General features: G+C 39.3%; 1 protein-coding gene across 4 annotated transcripts in view; it reads right to left on the reverse strand.

Annotated features, from left to right (window-relative positions):
- Nucleotides 1-18044, reverse strand: part of Plcb1 (phospholipase C beta 1) — an 803221-nt gene that overhangs the window by 275267 nt on the left and 509910 nt on the right. For all 4 annotated transcript variants that reach the window (XM_029564145.1, XM_017798487.2, XM_008834353.2 and 1 more), the window contains 3 exons: nucleotides 8350-8429; nucleotides 6651-6704; nucleotides 5145-5220 (listed from right to left, as the gene is read on the reverse strand). In XM_029564145.1, coding sequence (XP_029420005.1) covers nucleotides 5145-5220; nucleotides 6651-6704; nucleotides 8350-8429 — 210 coding nt within the window. The remainder of the gene's footprint in view (nucleotides 1-5144; nucleotides 5221-6650; nucleotides 6705-8349; nucleotides 8430-18044) is intronic.

The following is an 18044-nucleotide window of genomic DNA, read 5'->3' on the forward strand; positions in this document are numbered from 1 at the left end:
GTTACTCAACTATACAACCACTTGAAAGAGATGCATCTTAGCTCAGGAAATTGTTACTGAATATGTCAATGCTGTTGTAATGAAATGCTTCTTCTAAATATGTGGTTATTAAATAATTTAAAAAATTCTATGATGAATTTGATTATATTTTTCAAAAATGTGATTTAAACGGGCGTGGTGGCATATGCCTTTAATCCCAAGTTACTCAACTATACAACCACTTGAAAGAGATGCATCTTAGCTCAGGAAATTGTTACTGAATATGTCAATGCTGTTGTAATGAAATGCTTCTTCTAAATATGTGGTTATTAAATAATTTAAAAAATTCTATGATGAATTTGATTATATTTTTCAAAAATGTGATTTAAACGGGCGTGGTGGCATATGCCTTTAATCCCAACACTCAGAAGGCAGGCAGATCTCTTTGAGTTTGAGGCCAGCCTGGTCAACAGAGTAAGTTCTAGGCCAGCTGGGCTTATAGGGAGACCCTGTCTTAACCCACCCACCCCCACCAAAAAATGTAGTTTAAAGCTATATTTTACTGAAGCAGACTCTAATATTCCATTTATACATTTCGGTAGGAAATTAGTGGATTATTTCCCAGTAAATTTAGACATTAAACTCCTTTTTATTTTTTGTTGTAAAACTATAAAACAAAAGTTGAAGAGCTGGAGAGATGGCTCAATGGTTAAGAGCACTTACTGCCCTTTGAAAGGACCAAAGTTCAGTTCCCAGCATCCACATGACAACTCACAACCATCTGTAACTCCAGTTCCAGGGGATCTGATGCCCTCTCCTGGCTCCCATGGGCACTAGGCACACACCTGGTGCACTTACATATATGCAGGCAAAGCACTCACAAATAAAATCAAAATAAATAAAATCTTGTTTAAAAAGTTGAATTATCTAGAGCCCATGAAATCAATATACATAACTTACTCATCATGTACTGAGTCTGTTTTTAAAAAGAACTTTGAATTTAGTGATTCTAAGAATCACAGCTACAAACTGATTATGTTTCTAATTCATTTTCAGAAGTGAGGCATAGATGAAAGGCAATGAAATATAGTTACATAGAGAAGTTATTTTATAAATTTTTCATGTTACTTAATAAAACATATAGTAGTCTTTAAATCCAAGATAATTAATTTCCTTATGTATTAAATGCATACCTATCTACTACAGTAAAATTTATATTTAAAACAAATACATGGATTTATTTATCTTCTTTATTAAAATGTAACTCCATAGGCCAATGTTATAACAAGACTACAGTACAATTCCAAATGTTGCTGAGCTCTTTCAAGTTAATAAGCCTTAAATCAAGGGAATTTGGTACTGATAAATTATTTTCAGTTTTCAGAAAGCTTGTGGGTAGGATAGTAATTTTCTGAATATGGAAAAGTTTTTAAAAGGTCTCACTGGAAAATATGTTTGAATTATTAATAGAAGGGCAGTAATTGCTTTGTCTCATTTTAGATACAGTATTACTTTTTAACAATTAGGGTAACTTGAGGCTAGTACCTGTAATCTGCAAAGGAGAACCCTCTAAAGGAATGTGTTATTGCAGTGGATCATGTCAACTAGGGTACAAGTTCAAGTGCATTAATTATCCCCAACAATGTGCACAAAGAAAATGTTTAAAAAATCTCAACAGGATATCCACTGTGTTTCTGGTAATGTGTCTATTTACAGAACACAATTAAATCCAGTTTCAATGACGACTGTCTAGGAAGCAGACTCCCATTTATGCAAAACTATCTACCATTTGTATGACCCTTTTCTTCTGTGGAATGTTTAAAATAACTCTTGCCAGAATATTTGAGCTAATTGGTGACTACTTCCTACCTCCACTGTTCAGTATATATGAAATTACCATAAGGGTTTTGAAGTATACTTTTGACGCTCCACAGTTCACAGAGACATTTAATTCCTGGCTCTGAAACTGCCTTGGGTTTTTGGATTTTAAAAAAGCATTTGGATTCTACAAGTGCTCCAAGAAAATTATACTTTACAATGAATAATGATCTTTCAAAGCTATGTTGAAGGTTGATTATATTTTTAAAGTATCTTGTTTGTTTTCAGAAAATTGTCATTACGTTTAATTTGCTAAAGTAGTTTTTCCCCAATTTAAAATAACTCCTGCTATTTGAATCTCATTTTCCTTCTAAAATGTCTCCAGTTGATATTGGACTGAAAGTTTAAGTGTATAGTAGACACAGTGAATTATAAAGACTCAATTTATATTTATTGACTGAATTGTCAGAATCCAATTGTTCAGAAAAGTACAATTTACACAGAATTGATTGATGGATTTGATTTTTGTATCCAGCTTCATTTTCCATTTTTTCTTTCACTTAACTAGATGTAATAATACTGAGTTAAACTTTTGGATCATTATATTTCATAAGATTTTATCCAGGAAAGATAAAATCAGAAGTGATCATAAAGGAAAACATTTCTTTGCATGACTTGTATTTCCAGCTCCCACGGTTTCTCTTCAGAGTCAATGTGAGCCTTTTCTGAGTTGCTCAAACCCAGTAAATCCTCCTGTCTTAGGCCCTTATATGCGGTGTCCTTTTCAGGAACAGACTTCCCTTATTTTCAATGCAGGACTGAATTCTGTTTCTAATAGCACTTCTTTCTGCTTACAAATGCTTTTACGGGCATATTTACTGACTACTTCCCTCAGTGCTCTATGGTCGCTGGAATTAATGTTTCTCACCAGCATACATGCGCCATGCCTGTGCGCGAGCAGTGAGAGCTCAAGGAAAATTTGTTGTGCCAGTGACAGGAATTTTATTGTTTCATCTTTCCTGCTCCAAAGCATCTAACAGAAGAGCAGCAGTGAGCAAATGCAAACATTTTGTTTTGTATAGGAAAATGAAGGGAAAGGGCTGGAGATGTCGTACCATGGTAGAGGGCTTGCAAAGTGTGACAGAAGTCCTGGGTTTGATCTCCAGCACCAACCACCCCAACAGAAAAGACAAGAAATAAAGAAAAGGGACAGGTGCTGTGTGATCCTTGGCACAACTGGGCCCGGCTTTAGCAGTGTCAGGGATCATTTGCTCACAAAGGAAAATCATTATTGAGACTTCAATCTTGTTTTCCTGTGACCTACCAGAAATGTTAACAAACTTTCTTTTATTTCCCTCCCTCCCTCCCTCCCTCCCTCCCTCTCTCCTTCCCTCCCTTTCTCCTGCAGTGATCCTTCTGCTTCTGCCTCCTGAAGCGTTGGAATCACAAGCAGGCAACACCACACCCGGCTAGCTTTCTTATTTATTTATTTTTAAGTTTTGCAATAAGAATTGGGTGATGGATTTAATAAATAGTATTGAGTACTTTTTATAATTTAATCCTGAGTTGAAGAGTAGTTTCATTCAGTGCAACCTGACGACGGCTGGAGTATTTCCAGAGGCTCAGGCTTCCTACCTGGGTAGCCAGTGACATGCCGAGGCAAGAAGTCACTTGTTGCTTAGATACTAGGGTGAATAAAAAGGAGAACTTTACACATAGGATGAGAAACAGGGTTCATGCAATAGACTGATGGAGAAATGAATCGAAATGAAGGCAAATTATTCTTGGTGGCCAGTGTATGTGGGATTTTGTGTGTGTCAGGTATGAACATAAAGAGCACTTTCCATGCTTGTCTCCCCCCGCAAGTAAAGTGCATGACCTCAGAACGGTTTTGATCCTGTAGCCCTTTCAGTAAAATCTTTGGGCACAGCCTTGCAGAGTACTTATATTTAATTTGTGTATGAACATGTATACCATACCAATGGTGCATGTGACTGACACATCTTAAAACCAGAAATTTAAAAATATTAAGTTGAAATTTGTTTTTCACAAGCTTCCAAAACATAATCACTTTATACTATCATTAGCTAATACTTCAAGAGGCTTCGAGAACAGGTTTATTGTAAATGATGGGTTCAAATCACATTGAAAATACTCTTCTTGATAATATTGACTTTCTTGTTGGCTTTTTGTTGTTGTTTGTTTATTTGCTTTGATTTTTAAAAACAAGGTCTCACTATGTAGCCCTTGCTGGCCTAAAACTCACTATGTAGATCAGGCTGGCCTTGAACTCACAAAGATCTGCCTCCTTCCACCTCCCCAGTGCTGAGATTAAAGGCATGTGCCAGCATGTCTGGCTTCTTGTTGGCTTTTTTTTTTTTTTAATGTGTATGAGTGTATTGCCTGCATGTATGTGAGTGCACCCATGTTGTGCAGTGCCGCAAAAGTCAGAAGAGGGCTTCGGATTCCCCTGGAATTGGAGTTAAGGATGGTTTGTAGCTGCCATGTGGGTCCTGGGAATCGAACCCTGGTCCTCTGCAAGAGCAGTCAGTGCTCTTAACCGCTGAGCCATCTCTCCAGCCCCTCCTGTTGGCTTTTTAAATATGTATATGTATAATTATATAAATATATATTATTACTGATTAACTCTTCTCTCCCTCCTGCCCGCCCACCCACACTTCCCATTTAGGTCTCATGTACACTAGGTACTGAGCTACACCTTCAACCCATAGTTCACATTATTCATTTTTCTTCCCTTCCCCTTCCCCTCCTGCCTCCTCCCTCCTCCCTCCCTCCCTCCCTGCTTCCTGCCTTCTTTCCAGATAGGGTCTCATGTAGCCCAGGCTGGCTCTTACCTCGCTATATAGCTGAGGCTAGTCTTGAAATCTTGATCACCCTGCTTCCACCTCCCAAATTACGGGATATTAGACATTTGAGATATTTTTTTTTCCATCAGAAAGAAAGGGTCATTCTAGACTGAAATACTGGAGATAGATATGTGAATTAAGGAATTTAACAATGGTCTGATACATTTTAGATATTAATCAGTTTTACATTTCTTTTTGTCTTTTTTGGGATGTTGTTTGCTTCTTTTTTGAGACAGAGTTGGGCTGCATAGCCCTGGATGGCCTGGAACTTGTTGTGTAGCCCAAGCTGGCTTTAAACTTGCAGCAATCCCCTTGCCTCTGCCTCTTGAATGCTGGGATGACTGTCACATACCATGACACCCAGCTCAGTTATCAGTTCCTGCATCAAGTGACGTCTAGGTAATACTGAGGCAGTGTATATTTGCTATGAATTTTTAGGAGCTCTTGTGTGGGGCTATAGCAGTAAGGAAACATTCTCACCCTTGAAGATGGAAGACTACAAGCCTCTAATGCGGTTTCAACTCTCTTCCGGTCTGCTGAAAACAAGCGATAGATGCTGTGAAGTGAAAACAAACACACAAGAGCTGGTTAAAAGGTGAATGGGTTCATGGCACATGCAGCCAACTCAGAGCACGCCACTGAGTCAACAAGCGGTCTAATTAAGATAGCAGCTGGCCTCCACCTCATAGGCTGCGGAGGTTATCTCTTCAGATAACCGTTTCTGCGTCTGTTCTCAAGATCTGTATGTATCTTTTAAAAAACTACAGTGTTTACTACCAAACCAATATCTGAGATAGTGGGAATGCCCAATTAGACTCTAGTCTACAGCTGAATCTCTCAAATTAATCACTAAAAGAAGTAACATTCCCGATCTTGTCCCTTGATGTTGCACATTGTCTCCCAAATGTACATTGTGCCACGAGTAATCTAAGGGTTTTTATTAATAGCAGCTCATTGCTGGTATCTAGGACAAAGCTTATGGACTGGCTAATATGATCTAGAGATATACTTTCTTGGGTCACAAATTTGCTTTTAAAAAATAAGTGCCGCTGACAACACAGTGGACAGTAACAGGGATGACAGAGTATATGGGCTTCAGTGGGGTGCTATGGGAGGGTGCCATTTGGGAGGCGGGTATAAAGATGAATTTTTGTTTGGGCTGTTCTGTATGAAATACACACAAAAAAATCAGTAGAAAAATCAATCAATAAAAATAAGTGCCGGTTGGGCCTGGAGAGATGGCAAGATCTTAGCTCTTACAGCAGACCTGAGTTTGATTCCCAGCATCCACATGGTGGCTAACAACCATCAGTAACTCCAGTTCTAGGGGATCTGAGACTTCTTCTGACCTCTGTGAGCATTACACAACATGGGTGCACTAACACACGTGTAGGCAATACACCCATACCCATAAAAAGTATAGTGCTAGGAAATTTAATATACTGACTTGGATTTATGGGTTCTATCGAAACATCATAAGACCTTGTACAGATGCTCATCACCTCCGCAGACTATGAGGTGGAGGCCAGCTGCCATCTTAATTAGACCGCTTTTTCTCTGCAGCTTTCTTCTTCCTCCTGCTCTGATTTGTAACTAAGCTCCCTGCCTGACTCCTGTAGCCACTGGACATCGTGAGCCCTGCCTTATGACTGGGACCACGGTGACCACGGAGGTACATGGCCACACAATTCGCACTTCCAGAACAGCTCTGAATCTCAGGCAAATTTTGGGATTGATGCAATGAGGTTCCTTCCTTCTCCCTGTCCCCACTTTGTGCATTCTGAAAAATTATTTCACAGGAAGTGGTGACGCAGGGAAATGTCATGAGGAAACCAGTTGTTCTTGTGAGAGACTAGCGTGAGAGAGGACGGGGTACCATACATTTCCATGCTTCTGGTCAGCCTGGTGAAGAAGTAAATCAGACCATGGCACAGATTCAAGTCTTTGGAAGAAAGAAGATGAATAACGGTGATGCTCGAAGCTTACTTTTTGAGAGGAATGCGCCCTTCTGGAGTGACCTGCAGCTTAAGTTTAGTGTATCTGTTGGTAAAACAGAAAATCAAGTAGTTAATTTTAAAATAATTGAAAACAAAATATGAGAAGGGCTCATGCCTACCCACAGTATGCTGAACTTGCACAAACTACCCAACTTCCAACTGGTACTCAGATGAAGGACTGGAACATTGCTACTTTAGGAGCATCCCAGAAGTTCTTTTCAGGCTTTCCTACAGAGCCTGTCCCTCAAAAGCAATTGCTATCTTTATATTAAACAGCATAGTTAACTTTTGTTTGTTTATTGTACCGTATAGCCCATAGGATCATAGTCTTTAGTGTCTGGCTTCCTTCACTCAGTATTATGTTTTTGAGATGTGTTGCTTATGGATTAGGATGGGAATGTGACTAGGGAATGATACCTAAGGAAAGTGCGTGCACTCTGCATACACTCAGCTATCCCATATCTAGGTATATATGTAGCAGAGATGTTTAGTACACATTCACCAAAACTCATGCCTTGCAGCTCTCGAAGGGACACACCCACCTGGAAGAGACATTCACAGTAGATAACGGTTAGTCAATCAGCTCCACCATGCTATGTTTCAAGGAGAACATCTTAATTTTCTATCTATCCCCTTCCACTAACATTGCCTAGAAAAATAGATGTTGTAGAACTGTTTGTTGAACAAAGGATGTTGAGATCCAGGGCAAAAACAAAGGAGAAAGGACAGGAAAAGTTGGAGACGTGTTAGAAGGATACTTAAGGAAACAAAATCGGGGGAGGAGGTAAATCCACGAAGAAGCATTTAAGGGCGGACTTGTACCTAAAAGCAGAAGAAATTCACAGAAGGGTAAAATAGAATGTGGTTGCAATGCGATGTCTGGAGTGATGGGTACGGCTTCCATAGCAAGAGGAAAGAGAGCTCTATTCAGCAAAACAGGAGCACCTGGCAATGTTTCTGCTTGTGGTTTTGATTTAAAGGTCTCCCAACCTCTTGAGCCACCACAGCTTCCAAAAGGAACACACCAGGCTTTCCTGCTGCTCATCTGGCACACGGTATTATGTTCCTTGGTCAAATAACTTTTAGAAAGGCTGTTGCAATTCTAAAGTGACTTGCTAATCTGCTTTACTTTCCTTTTCCTCTTATTTTCTCTCCCACCTACTGTCTCTATCTCTGTGTCTCCCTCTCTCTCTCTTCATTACTGCTTGCTGTGATGGTCTCTAAGGCCTGGAATTATGCTATCCGCCCATTGAGTTAAGTAGTCAGGAAGTTACTGTGGCACCTCTCAAAGATCTCTGACTGGAGAGAAACAAGGTCGTATGCTGACCATAATGAATGAGCAGACACAGGCAGATGTGGAGGCAGAAGACTCTCTGAAATGAACAGTTCCTAGTATTGACCACAGCTTCCAGGGAATGGAAGTATTTCCTTTTGTGTGTTAAAGGCATCAATGTTCAGGCTCTCTCAGCCCATGCACAATGTGATAGTGTTTGGAGGAAAGCGTGATCTGTCTTGGAGGTCTTCCAAGTCTGAACAGAGGAGGTATCAGTTCTCTAACAAATCCCAAAGGGAAATTTATGTTTATGAATGTGAGAAGCTAAGGGAGCATAAACAAAAGACTCACAAAGGGGAAAGGAAACTGACTCAGAAGAAGCAACACCCTTAGCAATAAAGTTAGAATGACTTACGCTTTTTCCAGAAACGCGTCCCTGGACATGTTTTGGGCCAGCAGGTTTGTTGCCAAGCTGAAAACCTCATTTGTCCATTCCTGAAAAACATAAATCACACTTGCATTAGCTTAAACACTACTCAGGTATAAGATAACTTTTAACTTGGCCCTCCTGGAAGACAAATTAGTTCAAGTTGAATGCCAATGGCATCTTTCCCAGCCCCCCCCCCATTTTTTTGTAAACATGATATAATTAAATTCAAATCTGAGTGATTATTCTTCATAAAAAATGCTTTTTACACACAAATGTTTTTTCCTGCTTTTTAAAATTCCCCATTGATAAGACTGTTATGCTTCAAAAACTATATACTTCTTATTTGTTGTTGAATTAGAAACAAATAAGGAGTCTTGGAAAAGTTTCAGCTATGGAAACTATATTTCTAACAGACTTGAAAATACAGCCTTCCTAACTGACTACTCACACTGGAGATCTTTGAAGTTAGCTGTACTCTGACAAGTTTTCTAATCCAGTTACCGTCATAGTGTCAATCAATGCATAGTGCTTTCTCTCCTCAAATTCTGCTAATCCTTCACTATTCTCCAAAGGGCAATTCCTACCAAACACAGCTCAATAGTGATCTCATTTGGCTTCCAAGAAAATGGAAAATAGCAGGTTCAAAAAAAGAAGGTTGTGTCACCATACCTGGTGAGAATTCTGAACACACAATAAACATTCTGGGCCGATTTTTTATTTTTTAAGCGAAAATGCTGAGACAGTTCTTCATCTAATTCTGGTTATAGGCTTGGATCTCTCCATAATGAAAGGTCCTGATGCTCCATAGTTACCATGTTACAGTGGAGCTCATTTTTTAGATCTATTGATATTGCTTTATATATTTAGGTGTTTTGGTGATAACTTATTGGTGAACTGACCATTGTCATGTATAATGACTTTGTCTCTTTTTATAATTTTTAACTTAAGGTCTATTTTATCAAATATACAGAGAGAGTCCTGTTTGCTCACTTCTGGTTGGCATTTGTCTGCAATACTTTATCATCCCTTAACTCTCAGCTTAATTCTGTCCTTAAGACTAAAATAAGTCTCTGGTAAGCAGTGTATTGTTGGATCTTGGTTTTTAAATTATATTTAGGCAACTGTATCTTTTAACTGGAGAAGTTATTTCACTTACATTTAATTATTTGTAGGTAGGGGTTTTGTAGTGTTTGTACTGTTTTATACTGTCATTTTGTGCTGTTTATAACCTCTCCCATTCTTGTGATTTCTTTATAAAATTAACTAATTAATTAGATTTGTCCTTTGACAATTTCACAATGTATATAATACATGCTGGTTACTTTCCCCTCTCTTATTTCCCTCCCTCCCTGCCAACCCCCTTCTTCCCTACATGTCTATTTCCTATATTTGTTTCATTTTGTGTCTCACAGAATTTAACTAGGGCTATCTATGTGACAATGGGTTTGGAACCATCCATTAAAGCCTGGTAGGCTCACCAGCAGGTACGTAACTAGACACTGCCTCCCACCTCTCCAAAGCTGCCAACAGTTCAACAGTAAGTTGTAGGGTCCCCTGAGTTCCTTCCCCACCCAAGGCTGACTGCTGAGTGGGCCATATGTGCAGGCCCAGGCACAACTGTTATGAGTGCCATGGCCTTGTCCTATTCAATGGCTTTTCACAGCCTTTCTGCCTGTCTTCTGGCTCTTACAGCAGTTCTCCTCTCTCAAATGTTCCCTGAGCCTTCAGGGTGTGATATAAATGTCTTGTTTGGGGCCGAACCCTCAACCATCCTTCATTTTCATCATTTTGTGCAGCCACAGGCCTCTGAATTCACCCCTGTTCTCTTTATAGATAGGTTTCTCTGATTAAGGCTGAAAATACAAATTATATGAAATATGAAAATAAATCTTTGTAAGGCATTTGAGTCTATGTCAGTTTAGACCTAAGATATCCTCAGTCATTGGGTTTTGACAGACTACATACGAGGCACTGATTCCCACTTGTAGAGCACGCCTCAACTGCAATCAGGGAGCAGTCGGTGTTCTAGGTAAGAGTCCTGTCAGTGTTGCACCAGTGTGCGTATCTCGCTTGGTAGGTTGGAATTATCATTCCACCTGGATAAGTGGTACACATTTCACATCTGGGTAAGACCCCTGCTAGCCTTCATGACACTGTCTGGCACTATGAAAACCAGCTAGCGAGAAGGAACTTTCAACCAGTTCTGGTGAGCAACTGAGAGCTGTCGATCTTTGTTGTTTATAAAATAATGTCTTTTAGTTCAACAGTTTTGAAGCTTAAATTTGTTGTTATTTCTACGACTGATTTTACTGGTCTTTGAGTAGTATCTTTTATAAAACTGTGATCAGTTTTGCTTCCTAACTTAAGACACTAATAATATGCTGTCATGTACCAAAGTGACACAGAGTGATGGGACAAGGAAGGCAGACTTCTTAAGAGAGAAAGCTATCTGGAAGAACCAGAGACGAGCAAATATGCTTGGAGTTTCAAAGAAAAGGACACTTTCTAATATGAATTAGAAGACAGAAAAAAATCTCATCTAAACAGCAGAGTTGTAGGCCAGAGTACAAGAACAGTTAATATGTGCTCAGATGCCTAGAGATACTGAGCAGAAATGTAATAGCATCAAAAGCCCTTTTTCAGACTGGGCAGTGAGAAATGCCAGGGCCAGGCCGAGCCAGCCCCAGGGGAGGATCAGACAAGGTTGAGGATGAAGTGAGGCTGAGAAGCTGAAGGGGAGAGCTCCGTTAGGAAGCTGCAGCTCGTAGGAGTGCTGAGGCCTTGACCTCCACACATCGTAGGCTGAGGATTTAGAAAAGGCACATCGCTGGCTGGGAGAGGAAGACAAAACCATCTATTATCAAACTTCGTGTGCACGTGGAAAAGCAGAGCCTAATGCTTCTAACAGCTTAGAATGCAATTTCACTAAAATTAGATACTCTTAGACTGAGTAATAAATGTTGCCATTAGTTTAAAAGTGTTTCTTATATAGTATTTTCTGGAATAAGAGTCAAACTTTAGATATTCTAGCTCCATGGCAACTTCAACTATCAGTAAAAGTATTTATAATTGAGGTCAATGTACAGTTCTGTGTATTTGTTTAGAGCCAATTTCATACCAAATATGGGTACAAAAGTAATTAAAAACATTCCTGGAGCTTTAACTTAGTCTAATATTTTAAGCGGAAAGCTAAGGCTTCCAATATATCCAATTCAATAAGAATATCATATGAATCATATGGAACTTAGAATTTTCTAGTAACCAAATTTAACAGATGAAAGAAATATGTGAAATTAATTTTAAAAGTATTGATTTTATTTATGTGCATGTGTGGGGACCTGCTCAATGAGTATGTGCACACCACGCTTGTACAGCAGCCGGAAGAGGCCAGAGGATGGCATCAGATCCCCTGGAGCTGGAGTTACAGGTTCTTGTCAGCTGCCATGTAGGTGCTGGGAACTGAACCTGGGTCCTCTGCAAGAGCAGTATGCACTCTTAACTGCTAAGCCATCTCCCGAGTCCCATGTGAAATTAATTTTGCTGAGATATTTAATTTAGCCCAGTATTTCATCTGTTTGAGTGTTTCCATGGGCCCCAATGGAAAAGCCACTTGATTTCATGTAATGGGTCAAAGGCAAGATGCAGATGCAAAAAAAAAAAAAAAAAACCCTCAGATTCAATAAAAATACTGCACAAAAATTATTTTCAGGAAAATGTATACACACACTTAATCTTAAAATTTCTATGGTCATAGTTTAGTTAATAAGTTTAAGGAACAAAATATATATCTAGTCAAGGTTTATCTGAGAGTATTTGTTTTTTTACCCAAGCCTTATCTACATAGCACATGGTAATTAAAAGTACCAAACTGGTCGAACTAACCTTATTGGATGTTTAACAGCCATAGTTTGAGGCCTAATGTGGTCAGAGGGACTTAAAGGACAGTTTTTGCCCCTTGCCCTCCAAAGTCACTTAAATTCCAGGGGACTATGGAACATCTCTCAAAATGTCCTGTAACTGTCGTGAGTCACCTGTCCTCTTGTTCAGGGAGGACATGGAGACTCCACGAGCTGGACTCGAACAAGTGTCCAGTCTACAAAGAGGAGGAGGGTCAACTCAGAGGAAACATCTTATTAATGCTTCCAAGTAAAGCCAGACATAGTTGAACAGGACCTTTGACTTATCTTCACATAGACGGAACTGGTAAAAGAAAGGAGCCAGGAGCTCCTCCCAAGCCCATGTGACTCCTGAGGAACAGATCCTCAAATGACCTTAAGTGTAAAAATAAATTGATTTATTTGGGCCAACTGTAAGGTCTTAAACACCCAAAAGGAAAGTATAACCAAAGATTACAGGGGCCAATATAATTTCTTAAGAGTCCATATGCATAGCTAAAGGCTACATAACAAGCAACAAAGTCCATATAAAAAGTTATTCAGACAACTATTTCTCATTGGTGATTTTGTTCCTAATCAGAAAGTGTTGCTCACATGTAAGACTTCAAAACTTGGTCTGCAATACTGTAGTGCCCACGTGTAGTTAAAGGAGACAACCAGCTATTGTTCTAAAATGATGGATAAATTTGTTTTCTCCCCCTATCTAGAAGCCTTTGGAAGGGAACTGACACTGATTCTAACCACTCCAACAGCTATCAAAATACCTGAAAGCAAATCTTGAATCCATCACCCTAGAGTCCAGCCTTGGAAGACAAAAGAGAAATGAGGAGGAACACAACAGAGGGATGCTTTTGGAAGCCCTTGTCAAGAAATTCCAATAGACTCTCATATGAACATTTGAAAATTGCCCTGTTCTGACTTTTTTCTAGTTCCCTGTCTAGAAGTTGTAATGCTAATTACTCTTGCCTTTACTTCTCCTTCACATCTATTCATGATTCAAGGACTTTCTTTTCCCCCTAGAGACAAGAGTTACACAATTTGGGAGTCTTTTAGATAGACTCACTGAAGGGGTATTCGTCCCTGTTTGGCACGAAGAAGCCAGAGCGATCTGCATCCCTATTCCCTATTGGCCATTTGGGTAACCTCTTCAGAGGATGGTGTGATAAGAATAGGAGGTATGAATTGGCTAGGCAGTTAGGGTAAAAAGACCCCAAAGAATAGCTGCCAGTTTCTTGGCTAAAACTCATAATGTCCTTGGGCCTCTTAGCAATATACTCCATTCCAAAGGCCAAAAATGTCAAAAATATTTGGGAGCTTGTATATAAACCTTAAAAGATTTTAAGGTTACCTCTTCAGAGAGGGGGGGATTGTTAGAGTAGCAAAAAGCTCCATTAAAAAAATAAATAAATTGAAGAAGAAAGAGTACATGAAGTTATCAGAACAAAGTGATGGGGCAATATGGGAGGAGTTGGAGGGGAGGGAGTAGGCATGGATTTGATCAAAACACCTTATATGCATGTACGAAATTCTCAGCAAATTATTTATTTAAAATTTATTTTTAGGCTATGTAATTATGAAACAAATTAATTTCATGTTTGAACTTGAATTATATTCTCAAGATTTCCATATATATGTATATATATATGCAAATTAGAAAAATTTCCAGACTCAGAAGCTTTTCTAGTCCTATGAATTTTGGATAAGGGATACTTAACCTATGTTGCTCATGTAATTAATACAAAAATTATAAGTGAAATCTTTACTATTCTTTTGAGATGGTGAGCCACTAAGATGAGACATGGATTTGATGTTTCATAAGTTATCTCAGTCTGCACTAACCATGCTCCCATACTCAGTGGCTATATGGCTGTAGCTATCACCTGGTCAGCCCAGGTCTTCTAGATCCATTGGTCTTTCTGTGGCCCTTGCATAGAATAAAGCAGCATTTTTACTCTGGGATGCCTGGAATCAGATCCTCAGATGAGGGCTGATAAGAACTGGGCTTATTGCAGTATTCCCTGACCACAATCAGAGGAGTGAGCAGGGCTGTGCAGAGAGGAAGCAGAAGGGTAAGGACCAAGCAAAGTCCCAGAGGGTGCACCAGTGGCTTAATCCTGTCATGTCCTGCCATGTACAGAGGACACTTCAAAGTTGAGTTTTCTGATTAATGAGAAGGAAGCAGGGGTACAGAACTGTCTGTGTCTGTAAGTTTTTATGAAGCGCTGTAAGAAGAGGCTGAGAAGCCTTCAAGAACTCCCTGTTCTTGCTAGCAAAGTGGGCCCCGGCATCCAGGGGTAGCATCCAACAAAGACATACAAATACTGCCTGTTGGGAATCAAAGTAGAATCAGAAGGAATATGGTCAGAGCCCTGCTGGAGTCTCTCCCAGAATAGGAATTGGTGTTTTAGGACTCTTGAGTAAGCAAAGTAGCCACCTTGTGCAAGGAAGGAAATGAAACCAAGCTCTGGGACAAGTGCTCCTCCGAATGTTGGGCAGAGTTTCTCCAGTTTTCGTGTGCATTTGAAACCCTGGGGTCTTGTTGAAGTGCAGATGCTCATTCAGTAGGTATGAGGAGGGTGCAGAGAGTCGATATTTCTTAGGAGTTCCCAGATGAGGTCAGTGGTAGGCCAGGACATGAGTGGCCATGTTCTAGAGTGGACATGCAGCACTACATGAAACTGCTAGACATGGAGGATTTCAGGCTCCATACCACATTTGCTAACATAGAATCCACACTTACTCAGGAAAACTTTATGGGTTTTATACATATTAAGATTTAAACATACTACTGGGCCAAGAGCAGCACTTTGAGTAGCAAGGTGCTTCAGGATCCGGCTTGGGAAGCATGATCCCAGTCTTTTGTTTATCCCCTTCCTAAGAAAATAAATGATTTGGGGCTATTAGTTTTTGCATAGCCTCCAAAGACCTTATAGCTGTATTAGGGACAACATGGCTAAACAGATGGGGCCAGGTAGATTAAAGTAGCTTAGATCATCAGAAGACTATGAAACATGCTTTGCAGTAGGGCAGAGGGATCATACTGGGATCATGTTTTCATAAACCCAGTGCTGAGCTTGGGTAGTATGGCCCAAGAGGAGAAGTTTCTTCAGTCCAGAGGCTTTTCCCTTCTGCTTTCAGAAACAAAGTGTTGATTGTCGCTCTCCTTGGTTTAGCTATTTAAATCTTGACATTTCTTAAGGGACATTTTCTGTCTTATGATTAATCTCACCTAGCGTGCAAAGACCTGGACTGAGAAAATGACTTTAAATATTAGTGTCCGTGGAATTCAGATGGAGTTTAAATGCTTGTGTTTCTATTACTTTTGCAAGTCCCTCTCCTTGCAGATTCCAGTTTAGACATGACCAGAGACACCAAATTTTCCTACCATCCCATAAAAGTTAGTGCACTTTTATTTCTAAAGCTATTTAAGTTCTAAAATTTGTGGCATAGAATTTCATGTGTTTGCATGATACTACGAACAGAGATTTCACAATTGTCAGTTCCTCTGATGGCTATTGTTTGAATGTTTACTACATTCTGAGCAAGGATCTTTGCATCCAATAACTGATTCTCATAATATGTGTCTAGGTGACACATAGCTACTATCCTCATTTTATAAACTTATGGTTTCAAAGCACTCGACTAAATTTATGTCTTTGGGGCTAGTAAGAATCCCTGCTTGGGATCAGATTACTGGTTTCTTGGGCTTTGAACTAGAACTCTTAGATGCTGTGCTCACCATCATTTTGTTTGACAAAATTCAAGGATAGCTGATCTACACAATTAAACAAAATAAAACAGAGAAATAAATCCACTGGGCTGTAGTCTATAACAAATGCTGATTTATAACTTACTATGACCAGGCCCTGTAGTAGGCATTTTCTAAATAATTACCTCTCTTATTACTTACAATGCCCTAGGAAATATATTCTAAGCTCATCAGCCCATTTCACAGATGAAAAAGGTGATGGAGAGAGACACTGGATAAATGGCATAAGGTGACACAGGTAGTTATGGGAACACCTGGAATTTGAACCTGGGTTTGTCTGTGGAGTTGGAAGCACTTTACCACTACCTCACGGCGATGAAGTAAATGAAGTGGAGGAGAAATGGAAAATGATAAAATGGAGAGAAAATGATGAGGTCAACACAAAATGCAGAGCTGATGTCTTGGAGCTCTGATATAAAGAGAAAGACTCAATTCAAGTACAGTTCACAGTTATCCTTCATCCACATTCCAGCTGTTCATTTACATACTCTCAGTTCTGAGAACAGAGGTGCTCTCCCAGAGACATTTCATCTGCTGACCAAGAGGATACAGGTAGGAACAGAGCATCTTTAAGAAGAAATGTCATTCTTGACAACGTTCCTGTTTTCTATTGTTCTGATTCATATTATTTTGAATGTTCTAATATTTGTTATCTTTAATTATTTCATTTTTTGTTTACATACAAAGATACAGACTGATATAACAAACACATATATACCCGCTAATCCAAAGTTAACTAATATTAACATTGTCACCATTTAAAATTATATTTTCACTTAAATATAAACTTCAAATATCGCAAAATTTTGCAGTACATTTAAAATGTATTCTGCCCTGTGACTATCTCTGAACCTACATTTTCTTTCCTCTCCCCAGGAGCGAGCTCTAGTGTGCAGGGTAAATGTCAACACCACATCTTCTTCCACATGCTATTCTTAGGACAGAGGCATAGTCTGAAGGTCAGTAGACTAGGCCTGAGGCGTTAATCCAGGTTGCCATCTCCTTTTATTAATAGACTTCTGTTGGAGCATAGACACACTTGCTCATTTCTGCACTGTCTGTGTCTGTTTCCACAGTATAATGGCAGAGATGTGACTATTTGCAAGAAACTGCCCCAAATGTAAATACTATGTGGCCCTTGAGACAAGGTTAGCTTCTCTGCTACAGACCCCTTTATGCTTAGGGTATTAAATAGTTTCATATTGTATGCACTCTTTGGAATGCAAAAGGGTATTTGAAATACATATTATCTATTTAAAATGAAGCCTGCTGCTGCAAATAGATCTAGTCCATTTAACTCCATACTTTCCACTGCAGGAATATATAATCTGTGAATAGAGTCTTTTATTGATCAATAGTGTATTTATTTCTTTAAAACTGCTTGTTACCACATACATGCTTCCTGTTGTCTTAGGACACGCCCAAAGGCTCCTCTAGGATGAAGGGCCTAAAGAAGTCTTAGGGTTCCAGTATTTTCCTGAGTACCACTGGAGTGGCAGGGGTGCTGTGCGTTCCTACTGGCAGAGCACGAGAGCCTGCATTTCTTCCATTTAAAAAAGATATTTGGGTCTGGAGACATGGCTCAGCAGATAAGAGTGCGTACTGCCCTTGAACAGTACTGTGAGTATTGCATACTACTTTTAAGCCCAAGTTCAGTTCCCAGCACCCATGATGGGTGGCTCACAAGTGCCTGTAACTTCAGCTCCAGTGCCTCTGATGCCCTCTTCTGCACTCTGTGGGTCCCTGAGCTCACATGTGCACATTCTCACACATAGACACATGCATCCACACATAATTAAAAAAATATTTTTAAAAAGCAAAAAAATTATCATTGAGTAAAATTGTGCTGATCTTATTGATGTGAAATGACATCCTTCAGTGATTTTTAATTGACATTCAGATTTATCAGCACAACTGAGCATTGTTTTATAAATTTGGAGGATATTCTATTTTTTTTATTTCTTTCGTTTTTGAAAATTTTGTGTTTACATTCTTTTTTATTTTTTATTATTTTT

This window comes from Nannospalax galili, unplaced genomic scaffold (assembly GCF_000622305.1).
Source record: "Nannospalax galili isolate Female #2095 unplaced genomic scaffold, S.galili_v1.0 scaffold1477, whole genome shotgun sequence".
In the NCBI taxonomy this organism is placed as follows: domain Eukaryota; kingdom Metazoa; phylum Chordata; class Mammalia; order Rodentia; family Spalacidae; genus Nannospalax; species Nannospalax galili.